Raw genomic sequence first — 27,896 nt, forward strand, 5'->3', positions numbered from 1 at the left:
GAAGGGGAGAAAATTGGCTTTGCAGAAAAGACTTTACAAGCTGATATTTCATCTTTGCATTTTTTTTTCCCCCAAATGCTAATAAGATGATTTTTTATTCCACCCAGATCTTCTCTATAGGTTATTTTTAACAAGCTTTCCTTTATTAAAATATCTGAGCAGAAGTGAGTATTTCCATTGCCTCCCTTTGTTCCATGGCTGAGTGTAGTTTCTAAAAGTCTCCTCAAAATTTCCTTGGCATAACATATCATTCTTGTAAAATGTTTGCTGAATAATTCTTTTAAAGTTATTACTAGATTTGCAAAAGTTTTCTTATTCTGGAGCAGCCACTCCTGATGTGGGGTTGTTTTTATACTCAGTAGCCTATTTGACTTGGAAATAGTTTATATAAGCAACAATGTTTTTTGTAGCATTGTATTAAGGAGAGGGGGAGATTGGAGAAGGTAAACAGCTCTGGATCCCTGGGTTGTATCTTTACTTCCTTGTTGCATATGCAAAAGGCATGACAAAAGAGAACCTGAAAATGCTGCTAACAGCCAAGGCACAGGGACTGTCTATGCCGGAGGACGAAAGGTGTGATATGGGTCACTGCCTCTGGGACTTGATCCAAATAAGATTAGTCTGTATGATTCAGGATCCATCAGGATAAAGGGACATAAAAATTATCTGAGGGCTGGAACATCTCTCCTATGAGGAAAGGCTGAGAGAGTTGGGGTTGTTCAGCCTGGAGGAGGCTCCAGGGAGACCTTATTGCAGCCTTTCCATACTTAAAGAGGGTTATAAAAAGGATGAGAACAGATCTTTAGCAGGGCCTGTTGCATCAGGACGAAGGGTAATGGTTTTAAACTAAAAGAGGGTAGATTTAGACTAGATCTAAGGATTTTTTTAAATTTTTTTTATGATGAGGGTAGTGAAACACTGGAAGAGGTTGCCAAGAGAGGTGGTAGATGGTCAAGGTTGGATGGGGCTCTGAGCAACCTGGTCTAGTTAAAGGTGTCCCTAACCATGGCATGTTGGACTATGTGACCTTTAAAGGTCCCTTCTAACCCAAACCATTTTATTATCCTGTGATAAACAGGTTGGCTGCAGCTGCCTTTTCCACAGTGCCTGGGAAAGAACTCAGCTCTGGTTCTGCCTCCTTAGCATTAAACTGATCCCTAACTTCTTCCCCACCATAACCTGTGACCTTTCCATACCTGCAAAAACCAGCCTCCCAGGCACCATAGACCATACCTTAAAACAACCCCACCATTGTAATTTTCCCCCTGAAAAAAAACTCTGCTCTTTTGTATTCTGATGCAGTTTTCATCTGTGTTTCATTAATGAAAAATTGAGGAAAGTTTCCCTCCCTGACCCCCAACAGCTCCTCTTCTCACACTGCAAGCTCAGTTACTGAGGCTTCTTCACTGCAGTGCTCAATTATTCAAAGGTCAGATGTGTCCCTGGGGGTTTGACTGTAGACCCAGGTTAATGCTTAGAGCCCAGCACTGCTGAGCCAGCTCCCCATCCTGCCGAGCTCAACTTCTGAGCTGGCAGGCTGCACAGAAATCCACCTGGCTTTCTGGAAGCAAGAAAAACAGCCTCTGAGTACAAACCTCACCAGGCCTTCAGACCCTTCCCCAGCCCAGCTTGCAAACATCATTAAATACCCTTGGCCCCTTTCTCCCTCTGTTGAGAGGAGGCTGTGTACCACAAGGATGTGCACAAAGCCCTTTGAAGATGAAAAGTGCTCTAGAAGTGCTAATTATTTGGAGCAAGCACCTCATTTATGTGCTGACTTTCCTTTATCTCTCAGGGGCTTAAAACTGTATTAGGGAACTAAAACTGTACTTTACCCCTAATGCCCTTGTGAGCCATGTCTACAAAATGACTGTCATATTTGGCGCCTCTGCATTCCATTTTGGGAAGACAAGAGGGAGATTAGTTTTTAAATGCCTTTATTAGCATGTACAGAAGATGGGCATGGAGAGATAAAAGGAGCCTGATTGGTTTTGGTCCCAGTTATCCAACAGCTGAACTGAGCTGTGGCAGAAAACACAATCTTTAAGATTGCATTTGTCTCAAATGATAAACAGGGACTGGTCACTTGTCAAATACAGCATATTCCTGACCCAGCAAGCTTCTCACCACCACCTGGCACTGCTGGGAAATCTTACCAGGCTTTCTGAATACTGTGCCCTTTCTTGCATAGCTCCATGCATACAACTCTTCTCTAAAATTGCTCGTAGGACAGTCATAGGAAGAGAAAGGCTTGTCACTTTAATGCCGAAACCCTAATTAACTCTAATTAATGTTTAGTTTGTGCCAGTTCATTGTCGCTCTTGCTTCCTGTGGGATGCAACATAGAGTCAGGAGAGAAAATGCAGCCAGGGCCATGTACCTCCAGACCAGAGCTTCAGGGGGCTGGGAATGGCAAGGAGGGATGGGAAGGGGCTCAGTGTGCACTGAGCTGTACCCAAAACCAGGGCTGCTGTGTCCCAGCACTGTGGGTCCTGAGGCTGACCAGCAAAGCCCTGATCCACTCTAAGAGACTAGCTGGAGGCCTGCACTGACTGGGCTAACCAGATCAGTCCCAAGTCACCCATTACCTGGGGACAGACACACTAAAATTTCCAAATGTTGGTGATAGTAGTAGTAATAATAGTAATATTAATAATTCTAAAATGTGACATAAAAATGAAATTAATTTGATTTTTTCTTAATCAAAAAACACCAAGTTGAAGAAAACATTAATGTTGCTCTTTCACTCTGATAGTGTCAAAATAAGACTCTTCTTCCTACCAGAAAAAGATCTACCAATTCAAGTGCTATTATTTTTTAAACTAAGAGAAATCTCTAAAGCATAGTGGAAACTTTTGGCAGAATAAAAACAGCAAATAGGTAAAGCTTTTTTCCCGCACATTTTAGAAAAGGGAAGTAGCTAAATCATTCTCACTCTGGGAGGCTGAATCACTATTTAAATCTAACCAGCAAAGCAAACCAGCAAGTCCTTTCCTCCAGTGATCCATCTGTGCCCCCCACTGCACCCACCCCACCAGCTGGACACTAGACAATTGTCTTTTCTCCTCTGTAGGGTGAGCCTCTTTCTGTAGACTTTAAATTCTTCTTTCCCTTTTAAAGCAGGCTGCTGTTCTTCCTTCACTGTTCAGCCTTCTCTCCCTGGGCCTGATGCTTTTCACACTGCTGAGACTAATTGACAGTAGGTTTAACATAGATCTTAATTGTAACTACAGATGCTTTGGGAGTGGAAAGAGCAGTCAGACCTTACAGGCTTTAAAACTCTCCTCAGGTAAAAAAGGGTCTTTATACAAATCTTTCAGTATGTAAATTAGCATAAAGGACTGAAGCAGGGATGTGAAGGACAGCCAGTCCCCTGAACACAGGCAGCCGCTGTAGCCTGTCAGAGTGGGACCACCTACACATCTCCCAGCCTTTAGCAGACTAACCAGCCTCACGTGTTGCTGGCCTCTCTGGCTCTCCCAGCAGCAGCAGAAAGATCAGGGATGGCATATACAGCCTTTGAATCTCAGGAGAGATGGAAACTAATTTGATTCCAAGTTCTCCTCAAAACATCCCATGTGCATTTAGTCTGTGTCGCTGCCCGAGTGTGCCGTGAGCAGAAGCAGCTCGCCCTTCTCCCCAAACCCCTGGTTTCTAGAGGGAAGCCCAGGTGCAGGTGCCCAGAGGCAGCCATGTGGTGCCTCATCCTGTACCCACAGAGAGGGATGTGGGGTCCCTGCCCAGGCAGGTGGCCCCTGCCTGCAGCCCTGGCTCAGAGTCTCGCTGACCTGGTCCCAGACCTCGGCTGACCTGCATCTGAGCACACACGAGGAAACACACATATGTCCTCAGCTCACAAAGCAGATGTACCCTGAATTTCTCCATCTGCATCCAGTAGCAGTGCCTCAGGAGCTGTGGGCACCCACATAAAGCATGTGTGGACTTCACATTGACAAACTGCAGCAGACAAGGCCAGCTACAGTTTTAACACCTTAATACTGCTCACCTAATACACTTGAAGACTTCAATGCAGCATGTTGCTTGTCAGACATCAGTTGTTTTTAAGTAAGTGTGAGCTGATGTGTTAAAAACACATTGCCCTATGATTTGGCCTCTCAAAACACCCTGATATCCTTGGGTACACTAGACTCTCTTTGCAAGTTAGCTTTTGTCAGCTGATACCACAGGTGATGTGTTGCTCTGTCTGACACCCTTTTCTGCTACCTGGAAACCTCAGACCTCACTGAGAAATTCTAAAATGTGCTCAGAGTCAGTTGTCATTCCAGCAGTTTCTTCTAATGCTGCTGTGCACCTGCATTCAGCACTTCTGGGGTGCCTGGAGGTTTGGCTCCCAGTGGAAATGGGGCAGTGTCCCCCTGCTCCAGGCTGCTCATGGTCTGAGTACTGGCTGACTTCCCAGCACACAAAGGTCTTGGCAAAGTGTCTGTAGCCCCAACCCACTTCTTGAAAAGCAACAGGCTAGCAAAGGAATTGTTCAGTTCTGCAAGCATGAGTGACCAGAAGGATGTACAGAGAGGAGCAGAGCTGGTATCTCCTGCTATCACTAGTGCATGACTTTGAAGTCAGAAGGACTCCATAAGGTCCATAAGTAGAAGTCAGTCCCTCCTTTTGGAGGACAGAGGTGGAACGTCCTATCGTTTTTCTTTCTCTGTGTAGAGGGATATTTGCATTTGCTATTTTTTTCTCCCTTCTCTTAAGAGCTTTGAGGTTTGCAGCTCCCCAGGGTCAGCTTTGAGAGAGTGGGTAGTGCCTCTGTGCTGCATGTCCTCTCTAAATCCCTCCCTCCCACACTAGCAGGCAAAGGCAGAACAAGCCTCAGAGGAATCCATGACATTTCTCGCCTGGCTCAAATGCAGTGAAGATGATGTTTGAAACGCCATTAGTCATGAGTGATTAGCAAAGCTTAGTTATTGAGGTTCTTAAACCCCCCTCCAGTTCTGCACAGGGAAGGACATGTTTGTGGTTGTGTTCTTTTTAATCGAGCTCAATTTTTATGGGTTCTGCTTATCTGCAGCCATAAGAGGGAGGGAAATTCACAACTGTGCTGCAATTATTAATGATCCTTTAGGGTGCTTAGCGCTCTCCATAAGCTCTCCATTTCAACTGCTAGATCTCTAAATAAATAAGCAAAGTGCAGTGTGGGTTTTAACCTCTCTAATGCAACTAATATCCAGGGTGGGGAACCAGGCTCAGGTGCTGGATTGTAGCTGGACCCCTCTCAGTGCCCTGATTGTTGATGGTTTCCTGAGACCCTGTGTCTGAACCCACACTTGTTCCCTCTGCAAACAATTTCTACCATATTCATTTAAGGCATGAGGGTGTTTGTTGGTGTTTCCAATGTACTGAATGCCTATAAAAAATGGTAGGAAAGCAGGAAGACAGGAATGTATCAGAAAAATAAATATGAGTATTCTTTGTAATATTAAAATGCAATTTTAAATAATTTACTAAGAAATCCATACTGTATGATATGAATGAGGACATGGTAACAATCAGGCTTTTAAAACCTAATTTGTCTGTGCTTCAGCACAGTACCAGTTTCATCCCCACTAAGGCCCCACAGGAACATTGTGGGTGAACTCAGCTGTTCATGAAGGAGAGACAGACTTTATTGCATGCTGCATCAGCACTTAGGAAGAGCTCCACCATGTCTACTTTGGCAATTAAAATATTACTTTGGGAGAATTAAATTTCTCCAAGTCCAGGAAAATGCTACAGAAAGCAAATGCTCTTAGAGCTGAACCAGCCTTTTCCTACTTTGATGGGCTGCTCCAGGGCTGACTGTCCATGTGCAAAAGTGCTGGGCAGTCAGGAACCTGCCTCCCATGTAAGCTTCACTTTGTGTGGAGCCACTGTGAGGTCTCTGCAGGGGTCCTGATCCATTAAGCTTGCTCTAATAAGGATTAATTTGTAAGTACCTCATTAGTTCAACACAAAGTAAAGTAGCCATGGTCAAAGTGCTTAGTCTTCCAGCCAGCCATGGATTCTGACTGTTTAAAACTGATGCTCTGTGTGCATCTCATGCTTACTGACTAGAGACATCTAATATTTAACAGTAGCTCAACAAGCAGTAACTACAAAACAAATGTATGTTTTGGGGGAATTTTCAGTGAACAAGTTCCAGCATCATCCAGTCTCTTTACCCCACTCTGCCCGTGTCCCCCCAAGTCTCTCTGTTTTGTAGATGGCTTCACACACTCCCTGGAAAGCCAGCAAACGGGCATCCAAAGGCAGGTGGCATTTTCTGTTCTTACATTCGAGCCACATTAAGCTAGATTTTTTGCAGTAGGTGACCACAAATCAGGTGAGGGTTTTCTCCTTGAGAAAACCAGTCACTCAAGGGGAAAGGCAATGCCCTTGTGTGGCTGAATGTCTAAAGGAGATGAGGAGGCCTGGGAGAGGGGACATCGAGGGCCATGGTTTCTGATTGGCTTCCGTACATGCCCAGGTGTGTTTTATCTGATTATTCCAAGCAGTGAACTTGTACTTTGTAGGTGCATACACCAGTGCAAACTGGTGGGGGAGATTCCTGAATGGCTGGAGCAAATCCAGAGCCCGTGTGTGCAGGCAGGTACTCCCCAGAGGGCAGATTGAGGCAGGACAGGCTGTAGAGAGCCAGTCCTTGGCCCGGCAGGTCTGCCCTCAGTCTTAGCCTTAAAACCCCCCGAAGGTGCCTGGAGCCACCAACTCCACAGGGCTTGAGATAGATACTGAGGGTTTCCCTATGAGAAGCCTTCACCATTTCTGCTCGTTAAACTGAAACCAGCTATCTCAGAGGAGGAACAAATCAGATATTGATGAAAGTCACAGACGTCGCCATCAGATTTACATTAAGGCATATTCAGTTATTTTATGGCATAGATTTTAATCACTTCTTATTAACATTTCCTATTAACTTTTATTCAAACTTCTGCTTAATTACGTTTAAATTTTTTTCAGAAAGAGAGACATACTTATTAGTGGGAAACAAAAATCTGATTTAAAAGGTGCACAGTGGTTTGGTACTGGGCAGACTTCATCTATGAATGATTTTTTCTTTCTGAAATTCTTAATTACCAGCAAAAGGTCATCTTTAAAAGTACCAATACCACAAATATATAGAGTGCTTAAAATAGAAGATTACAAAAAAGTGTATGTAGGTATGTAGACTCCCATAACAATTTTTAAATGAAAAGGGTCTTTTTTTTTCAATATTCTAGTCCCCTCCATTGCAAATTCTGACACCTGCTTGAATGTATTGCTGAGTCAAGTATAGTTTATCTGAACAGAAAAACTTGAATCTTTATGGCATAGAAATACAGATACAATTAAATATGTTGAAAATCTATTCTGGAATGTTATTTTTAACTGAGTTACTAAGTGTTTTGTTTTTTTACTTCACATTCTTACCCTCCCATGGAAGCCAGCAAAGGTGTATTGATTGAAGGGAAAGGTATTGATTGGTTCAGGCTGCACCAACACTCTGATGAATGACAGATGCAATGAGATGAAATTGTGCTTCTGGATGACACAGCCCCAGAGCATGGTCTGTGTTGCAGATTTATAGAGCTCAGACCTGTAAATGGCATATGCTATACTGAAAAACACTACTCTGCATTCTTCTCAGATAACCCAGGCTATTTACTTCTCAGGGACTCTCAGATCTCTATTACTGTTCTTCAGTGACCACAGAAAGGGTGGGCTGCCTGGTTCCTATCACCTCACTATTTTACCACCTATTATCCCTTATTGCAGTGGGGCTTCAAAGGAGCATGAGCAGTAACACTCAAAACCAGCTGAAATTCAGGGACTGATTAATTCTCTTAGGTTCTTTTTAAAGATCTTGGACTAATTAGTAAGTCAAGAGAACTTGCTAAAAGAAGGGAAAAAATTAAAATATAGCAAACACAGAATTTGCCCAAAGTCTTCAGGACAGATGGATACAGGCCATTACTAGAAAATGACGTTGTTTTAGTTGCTATCTCACTGTCCAGTTTGCATAGTCTTTATTCATCCTTTTTGACTTAGTAGAAACTTAAATACATGTTGGTATGTATCTGCCTGTGTCATGAGGCCCTTGCACAGATTTGACTGTAATTTTTCTTGTTAATAACTTTCTACCAATATCATGTAGTCCTTCAGTGACTGCAAAATAGGCTGCAAGAAAAATGTTTCCTACTGACTCTTGTCATTTATCATCTAATTCATTAGTCTGAGACTCTTAGATTGTGATTATGTTGCAACTGTTCTGTAACTAACTTGAGTTTGTTTTCCCTTTTCAGAGAGCAGATATAGCTGTTGCCCCCCTCACCATAACGTTGGTGCGAGAAGAAGTCATAGACTTTTCCAAGCCCTTTATGAGCCTGGGCATCTCCATCATGATCAAGAAGCCTCAGAAATCTAAACCAGGCGTATTCTCTTTCCTGGATCCTTTGGCTTATGAAATTTGGATGTGTATAGTCTTTGCTTACATTGGCGTCAGCGTAGTTCTTTTCCTAGTCAGCAGATTCAGCCCTTATGAATGGCACTTGGAAGACAGCAATGAAGAACCTCGTGACCCTCAGAATCCTCCCGACCCTCCAAATGAGTTTGGAATATTTAACAGCCTTTGGTTTTCCCTGGGTGCCTTTATGCAGCAAGGATGCGATATTTCTCCAAGGTTTGTTCCATATCACTCCATCACCTTTTTGCATTTTATGGGCATTTTATGATGCCATGGTGCATATATGTTTCTTTCTCAAATTTCTTTTAATTCCAACTTTTTCTTTTTTTTTTTTTGACATTCCATTCAATGCCAAGCATCATCATCAAGCCACCATGCTTGCTAACCTTCACCTTCAGAGTGAGCAGCATTGCCTTATGATGCCATGTATGCATTTCTGCCGAACTTATATACACCATGTTGAGGCTGTAAAATGCATAAGGTTTCCACTTTTCTGCAATGCTTGGAGGGCTACCGTGTTTTTGCTGCATATCTCATTTTACGGTCATCTCCTTGGTGCATATGACATAATCTGCTTTGCAAAATATTTTTAAAAGCCACATGCAACAGCACTTTAAATGCCCTCCACTCCAGTCATGGCTTCTGCTAGTCTTTTTACTTTCTTTTGTGCCTAATTTTTCTAGTTTTGTTCTTCTTGAGCCATCCTTTCATGTACTACTAATTTCTTTGCTACTGTCTTTCACCTGTTCAGGTCTCCTTGTGTGCTCCTTTAACAGTTACCGTGCTCTGCCCTATATGTGTCTCATTATCTCAGTCCAGTTTAATCTGTTGTCCCTGTGTTCATAGTCAATGTGGTCTAATAAGCATTGCCAGTTTCCATAAAGATTTTCTTATTTATGAAGATAGTCTTTCTGAATAAGGCTGAAGTAAAACATGTTTGATATTAGTTGCAGTTTAGCAGATTGCACTGGTATTAATTATTGTAGGATTATGTTTGGTTTTTTAAAGAAGCATTTTGAAAACCACCTGAGAACAGTGAAGTTCTCTCTAATCTAATAATCCATGCCACAAATGTTTTTTTAATTATATATATAATGTTTCTGCATTTACAGTGGTAAAATACTTTGGTGATGTGCCTGTGATAAGCAGTAAAATTATCTGTTTTCTTAGTGATGAAGTTATATTTTGGTTATATTTTGTATGACAATATTTTAATAACCAGCTCTTTTAATTATTTAAAATACCCACTTAGTGCAAACAGGATGCAGTTTTTCCCTTTAATGAGGTTGTTAATTAAAGCTGGGAAGACAGATCTTTTCTAACTAAGCACTTATATTTGAAATACAATTTGTTAATCTCCATGTCTATGCATCTTTTTCAATATCTGAATTGTTGAAAAGCAACCAGGTTTTCCTAATCTATATTATGGTAGGGATCTTGAGTAGCCTCACTGAAGCAAGTGGCAAAACTGTCAAGTTTCATGGAAAGGATCATGATTTTACCTGTTATAATGTAATAATGATCCTTCAAGTTCAGTCATTGCACATTCAGATTCCCAAATGGTCACAGCAAAATCCAGGACTTTCAGAGATCCTGGCGTATGCCTCTTGGTATTTGTTGCAAGTCATGGCCATGTTATAGAAGTCTTGATAGCAGCAATTAGATGTCACACTTATTGACAGATGCTTATATATGGTACGTAGAACATGCACACAGTTGTGCCTGGGTATGACTATGAGTTAGGTTTTGCAGTTACCAGTGTCTGGCTCTGCTCCTCACTGTGCAGTTACAGCTCTTAGCCTTCCCCTCCTGTTTATATACTTTGTTTCTGTTTTATTCCTAAATTCTGTATTGAAACTTTGCCTCTCTGCTTGCTGTTAAAGCTGATGAGTAGTTTACATTTAAATTGCTGTTGACCATGTGTGTGCCCAATACAAAGGACCGGGAAATAAGCACTGGGAAATCACATGGAAAGCTGCAGGCATTGCACTGTTCCACTAGGCCTGGTTATTGACAGTTAAATAGAAGTGCATAGGATTTTTGTTAAGCTCCCATGTGACTCTTTGACAGGTTCAGCCATTTACCTTATATAACGAGTGAAACACATGCTATTTTTTTTCAGTATTACCATGATAAGTGCCTTGGAAATACCTACCAAAAGAAAAAAAAAAGAGAGAGAGAGATGGCAGTAAACCTATCTGTTTTCTCCATCCATCAGAAGCTTTTAGCTCAGTATTAATATATGGCCTGTGTTTGAAGACATAGTCCAGTTATTTTGTTATCTTTCATGATAACAGATTCCAGGCAGTTACATATATTATTTCTGAGAAAACAACAACAAAAGAAAATAAAAATAAAAAATTAAGACCTTGGTTTAGATTCCAGAAACACTGTTCCTTTGACCAGCATGTTGATTTAAGTTGATTAAATGTCAAATTTCCATAGAAGGGACTATTCCCAAGTATTCCACTCTGAACCCGTGTCTTTGTAAGGTTGCACCATTCACAGTACATTGACTATATGAATGTTTCACACTCTTTTATTGCCATTAAAAGGGGCTTCATTCTTCCATTGTGAGTTTTGTCTGAATAAATTTCTTATATGAGAGCGAACAGCACTTGTAGAGAGATGCCGACAAGCAGTCTGGAGAGATCACTTTTGTACTTGCTGATAAAGGCTCTTTCAGCTGCCTTTGTGTGGAACAGCTGTGACATCTAATGACTAGTTAGATCTATCCTCGGTGAGTATGCTGTGTGGATATTCCAGAGGATATATCCCTATACTCTCCTCTCTGTATTTAATAGGAGTCGTCTAAACAGAATCAGATAGTGGCCAAAGGATGGGGTTTAGTGCATCCCTTGATGCAATCAACATTTGTTCCAGCAGTTTTGTTCTGCTATCAAAGGCAAAGGCTGCTGTGTTTTCTGCATAGTGAGCTAAGGCATTGAAAATTCACTTTTGATGGATCAAAAGTAATTATTAAACTTGCTTTAATGTAAGATGTGTACAGCAAATGGCATCAGGAGAAAACACAGTCAAATCTGTAATACTGTTCTGAGCTATCTTTGAAATCTCTGTGAGAGCATGTATTTTCATTTTGCTCTTTATTCTTGCAGAAAAAAGAGGCTAGATTAATTAATTGCTGATGGAAAAAGACAGGGGGTTCATAAAAAATTATCTCATGAGATTGGTCATTTAGGAGGGCATATTTCTAGCTCCCTATTTGCACAGCAGAAGACTCAAGAGACTCCTATTAAAGTCCATGGGAATGACTTTGTGGGACTTTCAAAACAGCACTGAGAGCTGGGTAACTAGGTACTGCTGAAACTCCCACTGCCAGTTCCTATGATGGAAGCATCTTTGGATGCTGTGAGTTCCCATGTTGTGTCTCAGCAGCCAAGGCGAGGGCCGGCTGGCGGCACCGGGCGGGCAGGAGAGGTGGAGGGCTGGTTCTGGGCATGTGAGCCAGGGCTGGAGCTCAGTGGGGACCAGGTAATGTGTGCTCAGAATATGAAGGGGTTCCAGGCAAGGAGAGTTTGTACCGAGGCTGTTCAGGGTTATTTGTTAATATAACAGCTGTCTTGTGTTGATCAGAAGAGCCTGATTAAAAATGGAGTAGTTCGAGAAGCTTATTGCTTCTATGTACTACAGGAAATCACATATGTTTTGTAGCCATGAGTAGAAACAACATTCAAGCTATTTTGATAAAGAAATGAGATTTTGTTTGAATGTGTTATTCTCCTGGAAACTGAATGTGAATTTGAGTGTTTGTTTTTTCCTTGTTACTAACTTGCTCTCATTTGACTTCATGCTTCCTTTTAAATTTCCTCTCAAGGTATGCACTCTTCTTGTTTACTTCCTTTCAAAAATACCATCTGACCTTGTTTCAATAATTGAGTTATAATTTTGTTAATCCAGGTCTTCATTACTCCTCTAATTTGTTAACATGCTAGTTCACTTTAAAATAATGTCATGCAAAGTATCTATTTGTTGAGGTAATTTGGAAAATGACATGTTTGGATCAAGCATTAGTTTGTTTTTACATTACTGCGCACTTGGACAGGTATGTCTTAATCAGAAAAAGTGGTGCTGGTATTAAAAGCTGTGATTTATTTTTTCTATAATTGACATTTCTATAATTGACTGAGTACTGGACAAATATATATGGGGTTCATAGTACAAACAATGCAAGTCTTCACTTCTCTCCAGCCAGGCTTTTATGTACTAACCCTTTTTTTCTCCTGTGTCCCTCTACACTAGCCCCTGCAGTGGGTATAAGGAGTCTTCATATCAGCAGATGGACTGGGGGGAACTGGGGTCCTTTGGATAAGGAGGCTGCCAAGCCGTGCTCATCTGTGTTCTTCTTTGACTCTGTTTGTCTGTCTTTCCTTCAGTGTCAGCTTTATGCTTCATTTGGTTTTTCTTTTGCCCCATTCTGTGCTACCACCAATTGCAGCTACATCAGCCCAGCCTGCTTTGTAGTAGCAGCTGCATCATCTTCCTTTCTGTCCTCATTGGAAGGCTCTGGGAGAAACAACTCTGTAGTGACATCTGGTTTTCTTCTAAGTGACCTCAACTGTTCTGAGAACAGCTCCAGACCTCATTTAGCAAAACCCCTCTCTTGCATGTAGGACCCCTAAGGAAGTGTTTTCTTCATCAAGGGATTCAGCCATGCCCCCCTTCCCCTCCCTCTTCTCCATTTTTTTCCTGTATCTGTCTGACTTAGTTCACGCAGGTTGCAACATCTCTGGGGCAAGGTATTTTTGCCTTTCTCTGTGTGTAAAATGCTGTATGAGCATGCAGCTCGTTATTGTTACAGCAGTGTGAGCTTGAGGATTTCACTGGTTTGGAAAATGCTTGTCTTCTGCACATGTGCATCCCAACAACCCATCTATTCTGCTAACAGAAGGGGCAACCATCAGTTTGCATCAGAGATTTCCCATGGGAAACTATAGGGAGAATGAATACATACTGTTTTGTTCCAAATAGTTACACTGAATTTATCTAAACACCCTGGCAAATCTGGTTTTCATCTTCCTATTTCAAGACCTGCTGTAAAGCAAGATGACCACAGGAACCTGAAATCCCAGATAAAGCTCACCTTGCTGAATGCAAGTGGATGGTTCATCTGCTGGACCCATGAGCCAGACTTCTGATCAGCCTGGCTCTGAGACTACCCACCCTGCTGCAGGAAGGAGGAATTCAACTCCAGGTCTTCTCTGAAGATGGAAAGTATGTAGGGAAGGAATGAACAAAAGGGAGATGAATGTCACCTGATGTAGACATCTCAAAAGCAATAGGCTGTGTTTTAGTTAGGCATCTCAGTTCACTCTGAAGTCATGAGGCAGATGGGCACCTTCAGACTTATCCCACGCTACAGCAAGTGAGCTAAATCTCTTTCTGAGGGTGTCTATCTCCTCTATTTCTCTCTGATGGCTCCAAAGGGAGCCCTGTGTGACAAGTTCAGCCAGCACTGCTTTGCACTTAGCTAAAATTATGTCAGCCTGTATAACAGGCTGATTCAGTGTGTAGGGTATTGAGTTTTACAAAGCAGCTAAAGCCAATATCCTGGCTGGTAAGGGCCAGAAAGGACTTCAACCATCTGTAAAATCCCAAGATACTCACTTGATATCTACAAAGAATGTAGCATGAGGTAGAGAGATTCCTTACTTTCCACATTATTCTGGATTTATCTTTCTTCAATTTACCCTTGCAGCTACATAGTACCCTTCTGTTAGTGAGCACAGCTTCAGATAACCTAGGTTGAAACTTGTAAGTCTTTTACCCTCTTGGGAGGCCCTCAAAAAAGGCTGGGCAGCCTCCTCCACTTGGTGCCCAAGGAAGCACAGGCAGGCCAGAAAGTTGGCAGTGTCTCTGAGTTCACACCTCCAAAATCATTGCTTCCTGATAGACAAAGAGGTGAGAGTTCACTCCTCAAGCTTCCCTGAACTTTGTAACCACTGGAACTACCTTGTGCTTTGGTACAGGCTGGATGTAGCAGTCTCTGGGATGCCATGGTACTGGCACAGGGTGCACACTGTAACCCATAGGAACCAGCCTCATCTGCCCTCTCGGTGGGAGCTGCTGCTTGTTTCTTGGGCGGAGGAGAGTGGAGAATAGCAGTGCTTCACCTCTTGGTGTTTCTCCACATTCCTCTAGCCTGTTCCAGATTGTTCTGTTTTTATTGTGTGGACAAGTTTTTTTCTTTCTTTGGTGTGTTTATTAATGTTGGATTGATTTTATTTTTCCTTTCTCTTTTTTGTTAATAATCCAATGGGATTTTTTCAATGGCTCAGGCAACCTCAGGCTCTGGCCAAGTCCAGGCAGTTTACCAGTGAACCTCCTTATGTGGGCAGGGTGGGGGCACGTCACAAGACATTTGCTTTTTTCCTGTCTCCATCTGTTGGTAGAACAACTTGTACCCACTGTCTGGGGATGGCACAGAGGGGCTTGAAGGAAACAAACAAGCAGGTAAGAGTTTTCTTGTTTCTGTTTCTTCCCTTCACACAAACTAAGGACTACATTACCCAGGTTCCACAGATTTAATGTACCTGGGTTTGATTTCTTCCTTCACTGGTACAGCAGAGTTAAAGGAAAACATATGAAATACCTTTGTCTCATCTCCTGAAATGATTTGTGATCAACATGTTGTGTTTGAGGAACGAGCCCTGTACGTAGGGATGAAATTCCCCACCCAGCTGAGCAGTGTGGCAGTTGCACCCTTTGACCCTGAACAGATATTTTGAGCCTGATGTCCAATTGTTTTAAAGCCTCAAAGAGCTCTTACTGACAGGATCTGGACCTCCTGACCACTAGGCATTTTATAATTATATATTTGCAAATAGGCTTTTTTTCTTTTAATTCTTACGGTATCCTTTAAAAAACAAAGAGCCACAAGAAAGACAAAAAACAATTAAGTTTTTTTCTGCTTTCTTCTCTCTTGCTGTGGTTGTTATAAAGCAAGAATGCACTTTGCTTGGAACAGTGAAACATGCACATTTTAATTAACATAAACCATAAACTAAAGCAGCCTCCCTCCTCACTTCAATGCGTAGATTCAGTCTGTAATTCCTGCTAGGTTGTGATGACAGGACACTGGATCATTTTTATTTTGTCCCTTTGCATGTGTACTCTGATTCCTTTTTGCAGTTTTCTACATCTCAGGTTTTGAGAGATGATGCAGGAAAAGGTACATTCATGTCCTTCAAACTGGGCAGCCCCTAAAGAGCCACAATGCCGGTGTATCACAGCCAGCACATCCAGTCTCAGGTTGAGGCTGGGGAGGCCAAGAAGACAAAAGTCTTCTCCAGCAAAGGGTCTGTGGAATTCAGAAAAGTTCATTTGTCTCCAGTCCTCTGATGGAGTTGGCTCAGATGAATTATTTCTTAATTGACTATCCTTGTTTTCACTGAAAGACTGGAGAGTTTAACTGGGTAAAACCAGGTGCACATCAACTTTGCTCTCCTGAGATGGGCTTTCAGGAATTGGCTCACAGATACCTGGAGGATCTGGACAAAAGAGTTGTGCATGTGGATTTCTCTTCAATGGAAAAAAAATATGTATCAAGGAATGTCTACCAAGCAATTTGATGATGTGTGTTTTTCCATAGATCTCTCTCAGGGCGAATTGTCGGAGGAGTCTGGTGGTTCTTCACTCTCATCATTATCTCTTCCTACACTGCTAATCTTGCTGCCTTCCTCACGGTGGAAAGGATGGTTTCTCCCATAGAGAGCGCAGAGGACCTGGCGAAGCAAACCGAAATAGCCTATGGCACTTTGGATTCAGGCTCAACCAAAGAATTCTTTAGAGTAAGTCCGTTAAATATCCGTTAGAGCTTTTCTAAACTGTAAATGCCTAATACATGGTTTTCAGTTGTTTGTTTTTACCCAACCATAATAGCTGTTCTGGTGAAAGCTGCTCTGTGCAATCAGGACAGGCCTCAGTGCTGATTTTAATATCAAAAGGCATTTTGTCAAAAATGGGTGGCTTTGTTTAACCTGAAACATATGAAGATAGAAAACCTGACCTCTGCTATCATGGGAAGGGGTTTTTAACACCAGTTTCAGAACCTCAGTCTGATGTGCAATGATATAGTTGTTCACACAATATTTAGCAAACAAAACTCTCAGAGGAGCGATGCTCTTGACCTACTTGCTCTGGTTGCCCAGCTGGCAGCCCTTAATGCCATCCGACATCGGCGTCCACTTGCCAGAATGGGAAGGGGGATGGGAGGCATGTGTTGGTATTGGTTTCTATAGGGTGCAGAGATTGCTGCAGTTGTTGTTGCTTGGTCTCCATTGCTCACCATTGCCTGGCTGGGGCTGTATCAAGCAGTCAAGGGTGAAATGTTTGTACCCCAGGTCACTGGTGTGTATTCACCTTGGTTAGGGCAATGCTGGGTTTGCAGTATTTGTGGGTAGGGGAGAGGATACACTTTTACTTAAGAGTGCCCATCCTTTCTCCACTTGCCAGGCCACAAGCTGAACTGCAGAGATTTTGCTGAGCGTCATTAAATACTCTACATATGACCTCAGACCACATTTATGTATCTAAAAATGTTACGATCTGAAAAGCTCTTATTTCTGACCTTTCCGAGGGTGAACTGAAATGTGCAGCCCTTCCAGGGGGCTCTTGGTTCTCTCTCAGCAGTGCCAATCAGATGCCATTCGAACCAACATTTTTTTGTATAGAAAAGTGGTCAGTGCTGCAGGACTAATTATTGCCTGTCTCATGTACTGGCCAGGTGCAAGTGGGAGGGAGGAGGGAGGAGGAAGCAAAAGAAAGGACTCTTGCTGCTGTAGGCTGATGAAATACTGAGAGCTCCTTCAAGTAATATTAGAGGCTCCTAGAATTTGCTTAAAATTTCAATACACAATCACACACACACTTCCATGTATGTATAAATCTGTTGTAAAGCTGGAATTGAGTGCAGAGGTATGTTTTATGAAGCTTTGGTACTCTGCTTGACTTATATGTGATGTCTTTATATAAAAATAGATAGTGGCTCTTAATTAGCTGTGGTGGCTGGTACGTCACAGTGGCTTCTGTTTTTTTCAAAATCCTGTAAGATAAACACTGACCTTGTAAGGGTGATATAAGTGTCTCAAAATTTGTGTTCTGATTAATTATAGCCTAAGGCAAAACGAGCTGAGAAGACCTGTCAGAAGTGGTAGCACAACTTGATTAGAAATATTGGTGCAGTTTACAGTCACTGTACTGTTCTTAGGGGAAAAAAAAAATCTTCTGTTGAATATCTTGTTACCATTAATACAGAAGGAGGGATTGTATGGGGGTGTTTCTTCATTTCCTTAATAGTTTGACATAACAAGGAAATCCCTTCTCACCAAGTGATCAAAGGAATGAGTGTTTCGTGTGAAAGGATACAAGGTCTAGTAAATGTATGAATACTTTGTTGTGCTGTTAATAGTCTTGAGATGAGCTGTGACTCTCTCCTGGTGCTGGAGAAAGCGGGGCTGTAAATGAGGATGATCTGTCAGGAGCTGGCAGCTCCAGCAGAAAGGGAGAGGAGTGGGATGGGGAAGGAGAGCAGGGCCCCAGCAGTGGTGTAGCAGGGCATAATGACTCCTCTGGGCCATGCAGATGGACCAAGTGAGAGAGAGAATGGGCCCTAAGTGGTGCTTCACTCTCCTCAGCATTCTCAAGGCACACAACATAATTTCAGTTGTATTAACTTTTGCAGAGTAATTAATTTGAATAGAGTGGTGCAGCCATGCAACTGTTGTAATTAGAGTCTTCTTCAGTTGATTTGAGAAGGGCAAAAGCTTTGCCTTAGATTAAATGCATATGTTCACATAAATACTTCATTGTACAGTCTTTATTAGCTACTTAATAAGATGGTAATGATGGCTGGATCTTGAAATAACTCTTAGAGGACACTTGGTTTCTGAATGCCTGCTGCACAGGCTCTGCCTGCTCTGTGTGCCTTGGGATGCTTTTCTCCCTGTAGGTGCTTTCCTCACTACTCTGTGAGTGTTGGTGGGAGTGACAGTGGTCTGAGTCAGGAAAAGCCATGAGTTCTCCTGGGTACAGTGTGGTTTATTCCCTCTGTGAGGGTAATATACTCCTCTGCCCTTTCCCCATCAGCATTTAACCAGTTTAAGCAACAGCTGGCTGAGTGGGTCTGTATCATCTACCCAGTGAGAAAGGAAGCTTCTACCTGAGGTGATGGCTACATGAGCAAGTTAGTGCAATTCTTGCTTACACAGGTTGCCCATGTGTATGGCTGTGGCAGGTGAGAGGTAGCTGAATCTTCCCTGGAGATGGGAGAAGTCATCTGGCTGTGAGCAGGATGTCAGCACGTGTGTAGAGGCACCAAGAATAGTAACTTGGCTTTGTAGCTGGGCCGTGACTTTGCATGGGAGGCACAGGATAGTCTCTTCAAGATCTTGTATGGATATGTCTCTTCCTAGAGCTGTAAAGCTAAAACATTTCTAGAACAAAGACACTGGAACAGGTTGCCCAGAGGAGTTGTGGATGTGCCCTCCCTAAAGTGTTCAGGGTCAGGTTGGATGGGATTTTGAGGAACCTGGTCTAGTGGGAGATGTCCCTGCCCATGGGAGGGGGCAGGATGCCCATGGGAGGGGATGGAGCCAGAGGATCCTTAAGGTCCCTTCCAACCCAAACCATTCCAGGATTCTGTGATTCTGTATCAGTCAGATAATGATCCTAATAGCTGCTGTTGGCCAGTGAAAGGTGCCAGACTGAAAACAGCAAGGAAAAATTACCTCCTAGTGTATCATAAAGGGATGACACTTCAACTATCCACCATCTTGTCTGTGTGTGCTAGAAGGTGCTTCTTTGGAGCCTTCAGTCCATGGCTCCTTTCTGCCAACCCCATTTCCAACTAGGAATACTTTTAAAGGTTTCTTTTACAGTGTAGATACCTATCTGGTAGGAACTGGAACAAAAGCAGCACTTCATTTCAGATGAACAGATGGTAATGACTTTCAGGCACTTCAGACCTGGGCAGACTCCAGCTAGTGACCTATTTTATAGTGTTGGCTGTTTCCCTAAACATCACAATGTCTCCCAGATAGACGCTCCCAGCTCAGTAGATTAAAGCTGGATACACCGTTGCTGTTCCAAGCACTCCTGACAACTGGTGTGAGCATGACTCTCTCATGGTTACAACAAGAGAGCCTTATTTTTTGTAGCAGCTTCACAGTTTTCCCACTCCTCGCTCATTGGTGACTCTCTGCATCAGGACATTTGTCCCCCCAGTATATCTAAGAGCCAAATGAGCCTTCCTATATTTTCATGATTGTTGTTTCTGCTCAGAAACATTTTAGATTTTGCACTAATTAGCTATAAAGGCATTTAAATGGCAATCAATAGACTACATCAATTCCCTTTTGGCTTTCAGAGGGCATTCATCCATATTGAAAAGAAAAAGAAAGAACCTCTTCTTTGATATTTATTAACATACAGTCTCAGATTAAGGACTCAAACATACCTCTTTCTCTTTCTTGAAAACCAGCAAAGGCCTGTAATAGAAAGGAATTTCAAATTACTAAGCCACTGTTTTTAAAGGTGTGTATGTCAGAATTAACACCTTCTAATACATTCAATTAAAGCTTCAGCATATCTGAGCAGTTCATCACACCATTTTAACACTGTTTAATCCAAATTCAGCACTGAGCCTAAGTACAACAGCACAGTGTAATAGGTTTCAGACCTCCAATATGCATATATTCAAAAGGTATGACCTTTACAACCAAGCAGTAATTCTTATGTAAACTTGCTGTGTTTAAACTTCAGCAGAAGCAGAACGTGTCTCTAGACTTTTAGAAATAGAAATTACTCTTGAATTGAATTATCAATAATTTCAATAATTATTAATAGAAAAATATTCAAATAGAAAAGTATGTTTTCAAAAGAAAAGAAAAAGCTGCCAGACAGGTTAGCACCCTGGCAGAGGAGGCTGGGCAGGCAGGAGCACAGCACCATTCCTGAGCCGTTAGGGAGAGAGGGAGGAATAATGACCCTAATGTGTTCTGAAGCACTAGGGCATTACACCTGGTTGTAAGATAAAGAGCTCATTGCTTTCCTCTGATGATAAGGTTGTGTGAAGACAAGAGGTAAGGGAAATAAATTCTGCCAGCAAGCAGTTTAGGTAAGGAAAAGCCTTGAATTATGAACCAATAGCTGCCATGCAATTTTTATGCATTCTGTGCAGTCAAACGATATCGAGATCATCATTAGAGCCTATTAAAAACACCACTGTGAACTCGGTGCATGCAGCGCTAAGGGTTTCATCTTGTAGTTAAACTCTTTGATTTTTAATTTCAAAATTAATTTTGCTAGTGAAGATGAAGGACTTGTTTCTAGCACAGAATTCATACAAATCCTTTGCTTTTGCCTTTGGATAAAACTATAATTACAAGTTTTAAGCTTTCTGTGTTCTGGTATTGAGCAAAACAACACAGTCATCATAACAAATGCCCGACAATAATACTGAAGTGTGATTGTATTTATGGACTTTGAAGAATAGAACATCAGAGAAAAGTGATAGCTTCAAATCTGAGCTGTGTAGACCTTTGATAGGCAACATGGCAGCAATTAATCAGAAAAATGACTGTGGTTTAACTGTTTTTCAACACAGCAAGTGTGAAAAACTTATTCACACATATATTTTCTCTACCCTATTTGATATAAGTGGGGATGTGCACAAATATTAAAAGGTGAATGTATGTGTGCAGAGACATCACAGCCTCCCCATCCCATGAATGATAGATGGTCTATTTGTGGGCTTTTTTCTCTTAGTCTGTCAAACCTCCTTTCTGCCACATGCCTTCCATGCAGTTCTGAAGGACAGTAGGAAATCAAATATGACATAATCACAAAAGAAATGGTTTCCCATGAAATCATCTAACGTCTTTAAGCCTATGGATTGAAGAGGAAAATGTATCATACAGGAACTAAAATTAACAGCTCATCCATCATTCACTCTTTGGATAGAAAGCATTTGGGTGGATCTGGGGTTAAGGTGGCTAAACTCTTTCACTAATTTCAGCAGACAAGCTTTCAGTCAACACTTAATAACAAATATTTTAATAAATCTCTCCTTTATCTTCAATAACAGATGGTATTCATCTGTCAGCTCTAGTTGTGTCAGTGGCATAGGCTTTCCAGCCCACCTGTGTCTCAGTATGGCTGAGATGTCGGTCCCCGTAGGGCTACAGAGGTGCCCAGGTCCCTTGGCCCAGCCGTGCCCGTGGATGCAGCCCATGGCACAGCAGCCAGCAGTGGGTTAACACCATGGCTGTGTCTGCACCACAGAGGCAAGCAGAGAGTGCCTCGGGAAAAATCACTTGCTGTTTGAGTGCTCTTTTTGGAGAGCAGCTCCATGATGATGATAATGACATTGCTCAAGACAGCAAGGACCCTGGCTTTTACTTTATGTAATGCTACTGTCTCACGTTAATACATGCTTGTTAAGGAGTCATTTAAAATACATGGGTGCTGATAAATTACTCACAGCACTGCTGCTGTTACTTTTACATAATTCTAAAATACATGAAGGTTTAGAAACTCTAATGATGTGAATCTGAAACATCCCCTCTTGCAGTCCACTGGGATTTCTCCATCATTGCCTGTATATTGGCCTATTCTGTCTGGAGCTGAAAACTGATTAGACCTGACAGTGTTCAGATCCTGTGCTGGAAACGCCGCTCTCTGTTAATTTATTACGGGCCAAATCCAGAGCAGGGCTGGTGTTCTGCTCAGTTGCCCAGACAAGACTACTCTGCTAAATATGTCACTGCTGGAAAGATGCCCCTTAGCCTGAAGGCTGATGTAATCCCTCCCCCCTGCCTGGCTTGGGTGCTTGCTGCCTCCTACTCCCCAGGCAGACAGACAGACAGGCTTGCACAGCACAGCCCTGCTGATCCCCGGTGGTGCCGACCAGCCCCTGTCGCATCCCAGCGCTTCCTCGGGGGCAGCCCTCACCGAGCTGGCTCTGGCCGTGAATCTCAGAGGATTTACAAAGGCAGCTTGTCTCTTGGTAAAGACTTCCATTTTAATTTCCCGATCAGTATTGCAACAGGGAGGAATGGATGGCAGCAATAAAGCGGGGAGATGAATAAAAAGCGTAGTCTGAAGTTCAATGTTGTGCCAAGAAAGGACGTCTTAAAACCTTGATTTACATTCTGCTACTCAGACTGTTACTGACATGTCAGCGACATCTCTTTACAGCCAGAGTAACTCTTTGCTTGTCTGTGCAAGTGGAGCTCAGTCCAGAAGATTCCTGTTAAAGCAGCAACAGCACATTGCCTGCTGCCAAAGCTCACATTTTCCAAAAAAGCATGATCTACAGGAAAAAAACAAAACAAAACAAAAAACCAAAACTTTTACAATACTGTATTATTTTTAGAAGATAAAGTTTATTCTGTAATTGAGCCCCAGTGTGTGTCAGGTGTGGAGAAACTGTAGTGTTGCTGAAGCCTGGTGGTTTTTTTGCCTGGGTGTGCATCATAGCTGTTCAGCCTCCTTCCCCACAATCTCCACAAGCTCCCTGCTGGACCCCATCCCTCTTCTGCTTCGGGCAGATATACTGCTGGTGGGGCCTGAGGGCTCTCTCCAAAAGAGAGTGACTGTCCTCACAGCCCCCCTGCAGGGGTTTTCTGAATCTTTACTTAAGGGATCCTAGAAGAGAGCAGCAGCCCTGGCCTTTTTGGGCCTGATCCTGCAGCTCTCTGGGCTTCGTGTTCCCCAACTGGGAAAGGAAAATGCAGCAAAATTTATAACATAGCAAAATTAACACAGCAAAATTTATAATAGTTAATTTGAACAAAACAACATGACAAAATCTCTCAACACAAATGTGACTGTGAAATACTATTATTCACCAGTTCACCCTTTCTGTTACATTTATGCATATGTTATCAAAGGTTTTCCCACAAATATACAGACTAGTCCAAGTATGCATGCTTGAACCTTGCCTGTCTGTTTTATCTCACAAATCATGTGTAGAGTTTGGTAAATCTGGGGGTTGGCCTTGCAAGAAGAGAAATGCCCTGTTCATGCTGTTGGATTCTGACCTACTTTCTTCTGCCGAGGATGTCATAAGAGGTTCATGTAATGATGAGATTGATTTTTCTGTCCATATAGGTAAGTAAATTGCTGGCATCACAAGTTACCTGTCTAAAAGCTGAGACGTTGATCTATTAGACTGTGCCCTGTGACCTGTGTAAGTGGCATCTCTGCTTTCATGTCCACACTTGGGAAAGATAACTAATAGTGCCTCTGGCCTTTATGAGACCTATTTCTGCTTTCTCAGTAAAGAGCTCGGAAATCTCATGCAAAAGGATCTTAGTAACAATGTTTATCATGTTCTTATTATTAATGTAGCATCATCTGGCCAGCTTCCACATGCTCCAGAGCTGGCATTGGGCTGGGGACTCTGACCACTGCCCCTGTTCCCCCCAAAGGCAGCTGTGGTAGGGGTGACTCAATGCCAGGCTTGTGGGGGAGCAGAAAGGAATCACATTAAAGCCTTGTCCAAAAGACCAAGTCAGCAGTAGCCACTCCAGTGGTGTTTGCAATACTGAAAGTGCAAGAAAGCAACTGCCTAAAACCGATGGATCTCCAGGGGATCCCCAGGCCAGGTGACAGTGGTGGTACCCAGGCAGTCTTCTGGTATTTTTTCACTCCTGTTTAGTAACTTGCTTTTTAATGGTTCATAAGCTACTGGATTCATTAGCTGCTGTATAAGAGCTAATCACATACATGGAAGAAAAGCAATGAGTGATGATAATGAAGCAAAGGTTCACACTTAACTACCTGAGTTCATATCAGTGAGGCGTGCATCTATATATATATATAGGCAGCATGTGTTATTCAGATTAAATACCTGCACTGGTTTTAAGTATGGACCTTTGTGTTTAGTATCAGCAACATCTGTCTGACTCAGGGCTGTAAATTTCCCTTGTTAAAGAGCTATGAAGTGGTCATAGGGCTGGTGTAGCAGAGGAGTGTGTTAACTGCAGCTTTAGGTCTGTTATCAATGCCTCTGCCTACCCCTGTGTGTGTGCTGTGGCCAGGGTACTCCATTCACTTTGCCCTTGTCTCGCTCCCATTTGCTGCACTTCCCTGTTGGATTTACTGCATTTCAATATATGGTGACTGGCTCCAATGTATATTAAGGTTTACATGGCCTGGACCCAGCCCTGAGACCAGACAGCTGTAACTGGCTTTATTCTGGGTTTCTCCCTCTCCAGTATGCCCGTTCCATTTCCAACACTGATATTGCCCAGCACAAAACATTATCCTGTTCTGCCTTATAGCCCAGGTCCTGGATTATTAGGAGGTTCTTATATTTTTCTCACCACCCTCTTTTTTTAAGTTTGTTTCTCCCTCTCTAAATTTTGAAGACAGAGGTAAAAAGCCAGCAACAGCATAATCTAAAGTTTTAAACATACAGAGTAAGAAAAAGGAGAATGTATAAATTAATTTTAAAAGTAAAATTTATTTGAGTGACTTTGGCTTATGACTGGATGATCAACAATTAGCACCTATAAGAGAATATTTAGAGCTTGGCTGCTGGGAAATAATTTCCTGGCATCTGTCATAAGAAACAAAGGACCATCTTGATCATTTTATTAAAATATTCCCCTGGGGTGCATGAGGCAGGCAGTGTGAAGACAACCTGCAGGTTGTGGAGAAGGTGGCAGAGAGGGCAAAATGTTCTAAAACAGGGAAAGCACATCTCTGTAACATACTTTGACTATTGAGGAAAAATGCTTTTTCTTTCCAGTGTCATAGCTGCAATGCTCAGTAGTGGAAGGAGGTGATACAATGTCACTTTGAGCAGAAGTGTGAGACAGATGTCTGTGGAGGGGGAAAGGTAATTTGTTCAGTGGAAGAAGGCTGGGTTTTTATTGTTGTTGAAGCGAGTGATGAAATAATCACAACTGAGAGGTAACCCTGTCAGGCCTTCCTGGCCCCTTTGATGCCCTAGGACGCTTAGGGTTGGTTTGATTTTTAGTTGCAGTGTTGGAGCCAACCACATATGGGAACCAGGAAAATTAGATAGTGTTAAAATTATGGACTGGGTGAATTAGCACCTTCTTTTAAAATAAACTCATTGCTATCCAGAAGCAAAGTGTATTTACGTACAGGTTAGTAACAGGCTAAAGTGACTCCTCAGCACAAGAGCTGCTGGCTCTGCTGACATGGAAGGGAGCTGCCAGCATCCTTGTGCTGAGGTATGTGTGTGGCTCATACTTCTGCATAAACATCTCCAAAAAAACCCAACCAAGAGCCAGCACTATTGACAAAGCAAAGGCCAGCTCTATTTATATCTGCAGTAAGGCTGTGAGAATGAAAAGATGCTTTAATGTGTCCCAAGGCCTAGATGAAACACTGAAAATGTTGCTTTTAAGAAAGAAAATATAATAATATCCCCTTGAAATCCCAGGGAAATGTGTGTGACGGACTTCTTGAGAGCAATATCAAAGAACTGAAATAGAAGTTGTAGAGCATAGGGAGTTACTGCAGTTATGGGCTTTAAATTGGTTTAAATCTTTGCTTTCAAGCTTTTTTTCCTAAGTATCTCTTTAAAAGTAACACTTTAATGAGAAGGAAAATGTTTTACTGCCTCTGAACTCTAGCAGCAGTTGCAGATCTGTCAGACCTTACTTTATTTTGGAGTGTAAATCCTTTCTCTACAGTTGCTCTGGCTGTCTGGCCCCCCTTGCTGGTGTCAGACTCCTGGGGAGGCACGTGGAGGTTGTCAGGGATGGCGTGAATGTCTGCAGAGGAGGACAGATGGGTGAAAATGTTCTTTCAGCACAGGTTTTGCAGCTTTAAAGTTAGAAAGGAAAAAAATGTTCATGTTCTTAAAGTGTTTTAGGAGCTTCTGGGAGTTTTTTAAGGCAGTTGGAAAACTGGAAAATTGGAAAAAAGGAAAATATTTACTCAGAATACCCTGTTTTATTTCATCTTGCTGGGTCCTTCAGCAGCTTTGCTCACCTGGTTGTATCATGTCATTAAGCACGTGTAAAATTGGCTCCTTGAGCAATTTGAGGACTTCTGAGTGGGTTTGCAGGTTTCCCAGCTCCTCTATTGGCACTGACACTTTCTCTGAGAAGCCTCATCCTAAGTCATTATTTTGGCCTCATTAATTTAGGAGAAAGGTTGCAAAGAGCAGTGCTAACCAAGCAGGACACACCAGTCAGAGGCCATCACCTCCCTGTTCCCCGCTTCTGTGACATCTGTGGATCCTCACCCAGATTCCCCCAGCCAGGCTCTGGCCGCTCCAAAACCAACACGTGCCTGATGCATTTTATTTCCTGGTCAATAGCTGCTGTGTTAATTTCTAGCTTGTGCTTTTGTCTGCTTCTACTAGATCAGACTGCTATCCTAATTTAGTTAATTTGAGAATCCCACTTGGCAGAAGAAGAGGTGGGCAATAATCATATAGGAATGTATTGATTTTTATTAACCGCATCATCCAAGAGTTAAATGAAGGGAGCAAACTATAAAGCTTAGGATATTTGTTAAAGTTGAAAAGAGATCCGGTTTTGAGTTGTGGAATTTGGTTTTTTGAAGCATGAATAATTATATTCACCCTTTGCCCTTGGAGCAGGAAACGTTCTTTGCTTGGACCATTTGCAGCCCTGGGCACACTGCTGACACTCATCAGATAACTGTTGTTATTATTAACAATGCACAGATGTATTGGCAATTGCTTTTTGGTAGTCAGGCCAGCTGGAAAGGGTATGAAAGAACTTATTAAAGACTGGTATTTCAGTGCATGTTAGATGAAAAGGAAAATAATTTCTGGTTATCTGCGTAATTAAAGGCATGCTCTGCAAAGGCAAACAAGCAAAGGTAGTGCATGCACAATTCTGAAGGCCAGCCACTTTAGCTTCCTGAGAGGTATAACAGTAAAGCTGTATTTTTACCGTCTTTTGTTCCTTAGATGCCTATTTGCAAATGTGATGGGCAGGTGTGTTTGTGCTATTTATGTTAAAAGAAGGTGAAGGTTGTAAGGACGAGCACCTTGAAACTGGGAAACTCCAGGGTTGCTGTTGCTCCTGCAGTCTCAGGGTTGGCCCAGCCTGGCTGGCTGTGTGACTGCTCTGTGTGAGGGAGCTGCACACAAAGAGCAGGTCAGCCCTGGCCAGTGCCATGCCATGGCCCTGTGCTGTGCTCTGCCCGTGCTGCCTGCTCTGCCCATGCTGCCTGCTCTGCCCGTGCTGCCTGCTCTGTCTGTGCTGCCTGCTCTGCCTGTGCTGCCTGCTCTGCCTGTGCTGCCTGCTCTGCCTGTGCTGCCTGCTCTGCCTGTGCTGCCTGCTCTGCCTGTGCTGCCTGCTCTGCCTGTGCTGCCTGCTCTGCCTGTGCTGCCTGCTCTGCCTGTGCTGCCTGCTCTGCCTGTGCTGCCCCTCAAACTCAGTGCTTGAGGTGGGTAGAGGCTCCAGGCAGAGGCTGC

At 42.6% G+C, this 27,896-nt stretch overlaps 1 protein-coding gene across 1 annotated transcript in view; it reads left to right on the plus strand.

The window, feature by feature from the left end:
• Window positions 1–27,896, plus strand: part of GRIA3 (glutamate receptor, ionotropic, AMPA 3) — a 141,562-nt gene that overhangs the window by 92,256 nt on the left and 21,410 nt on the right. The window contains exons 12-13 of the mRNA XM_009997227.1: window positions 8,283–8,659; window positions 16,053–16,251. Of these exons, the coding sequence (XP_009995529.1) occupies window positions 8,283–8,659; window positions 16,053–16,251 (576 nt within the window). The remainder of the gene's footprint in view (window positions 1–8,282; window positions 8,660–16,052; window positions 16,252–27,896) is intronic.

This window comes from Chaetura pelagica, unplaced genomic scaffold, assembly GCF_000747805.2.
Source record: "Chaetura pelagica isolate M959 unplaced genomic scaffold, ChaPel_1.0 scaffold344, whole genome shotgun sequence".
Taxonomy (NCBI): Eukaryota; Metazoa; Chordata; class Aves; order Apodiformes; family Apodidae; genus Chaetura; species Chaetura pelagica.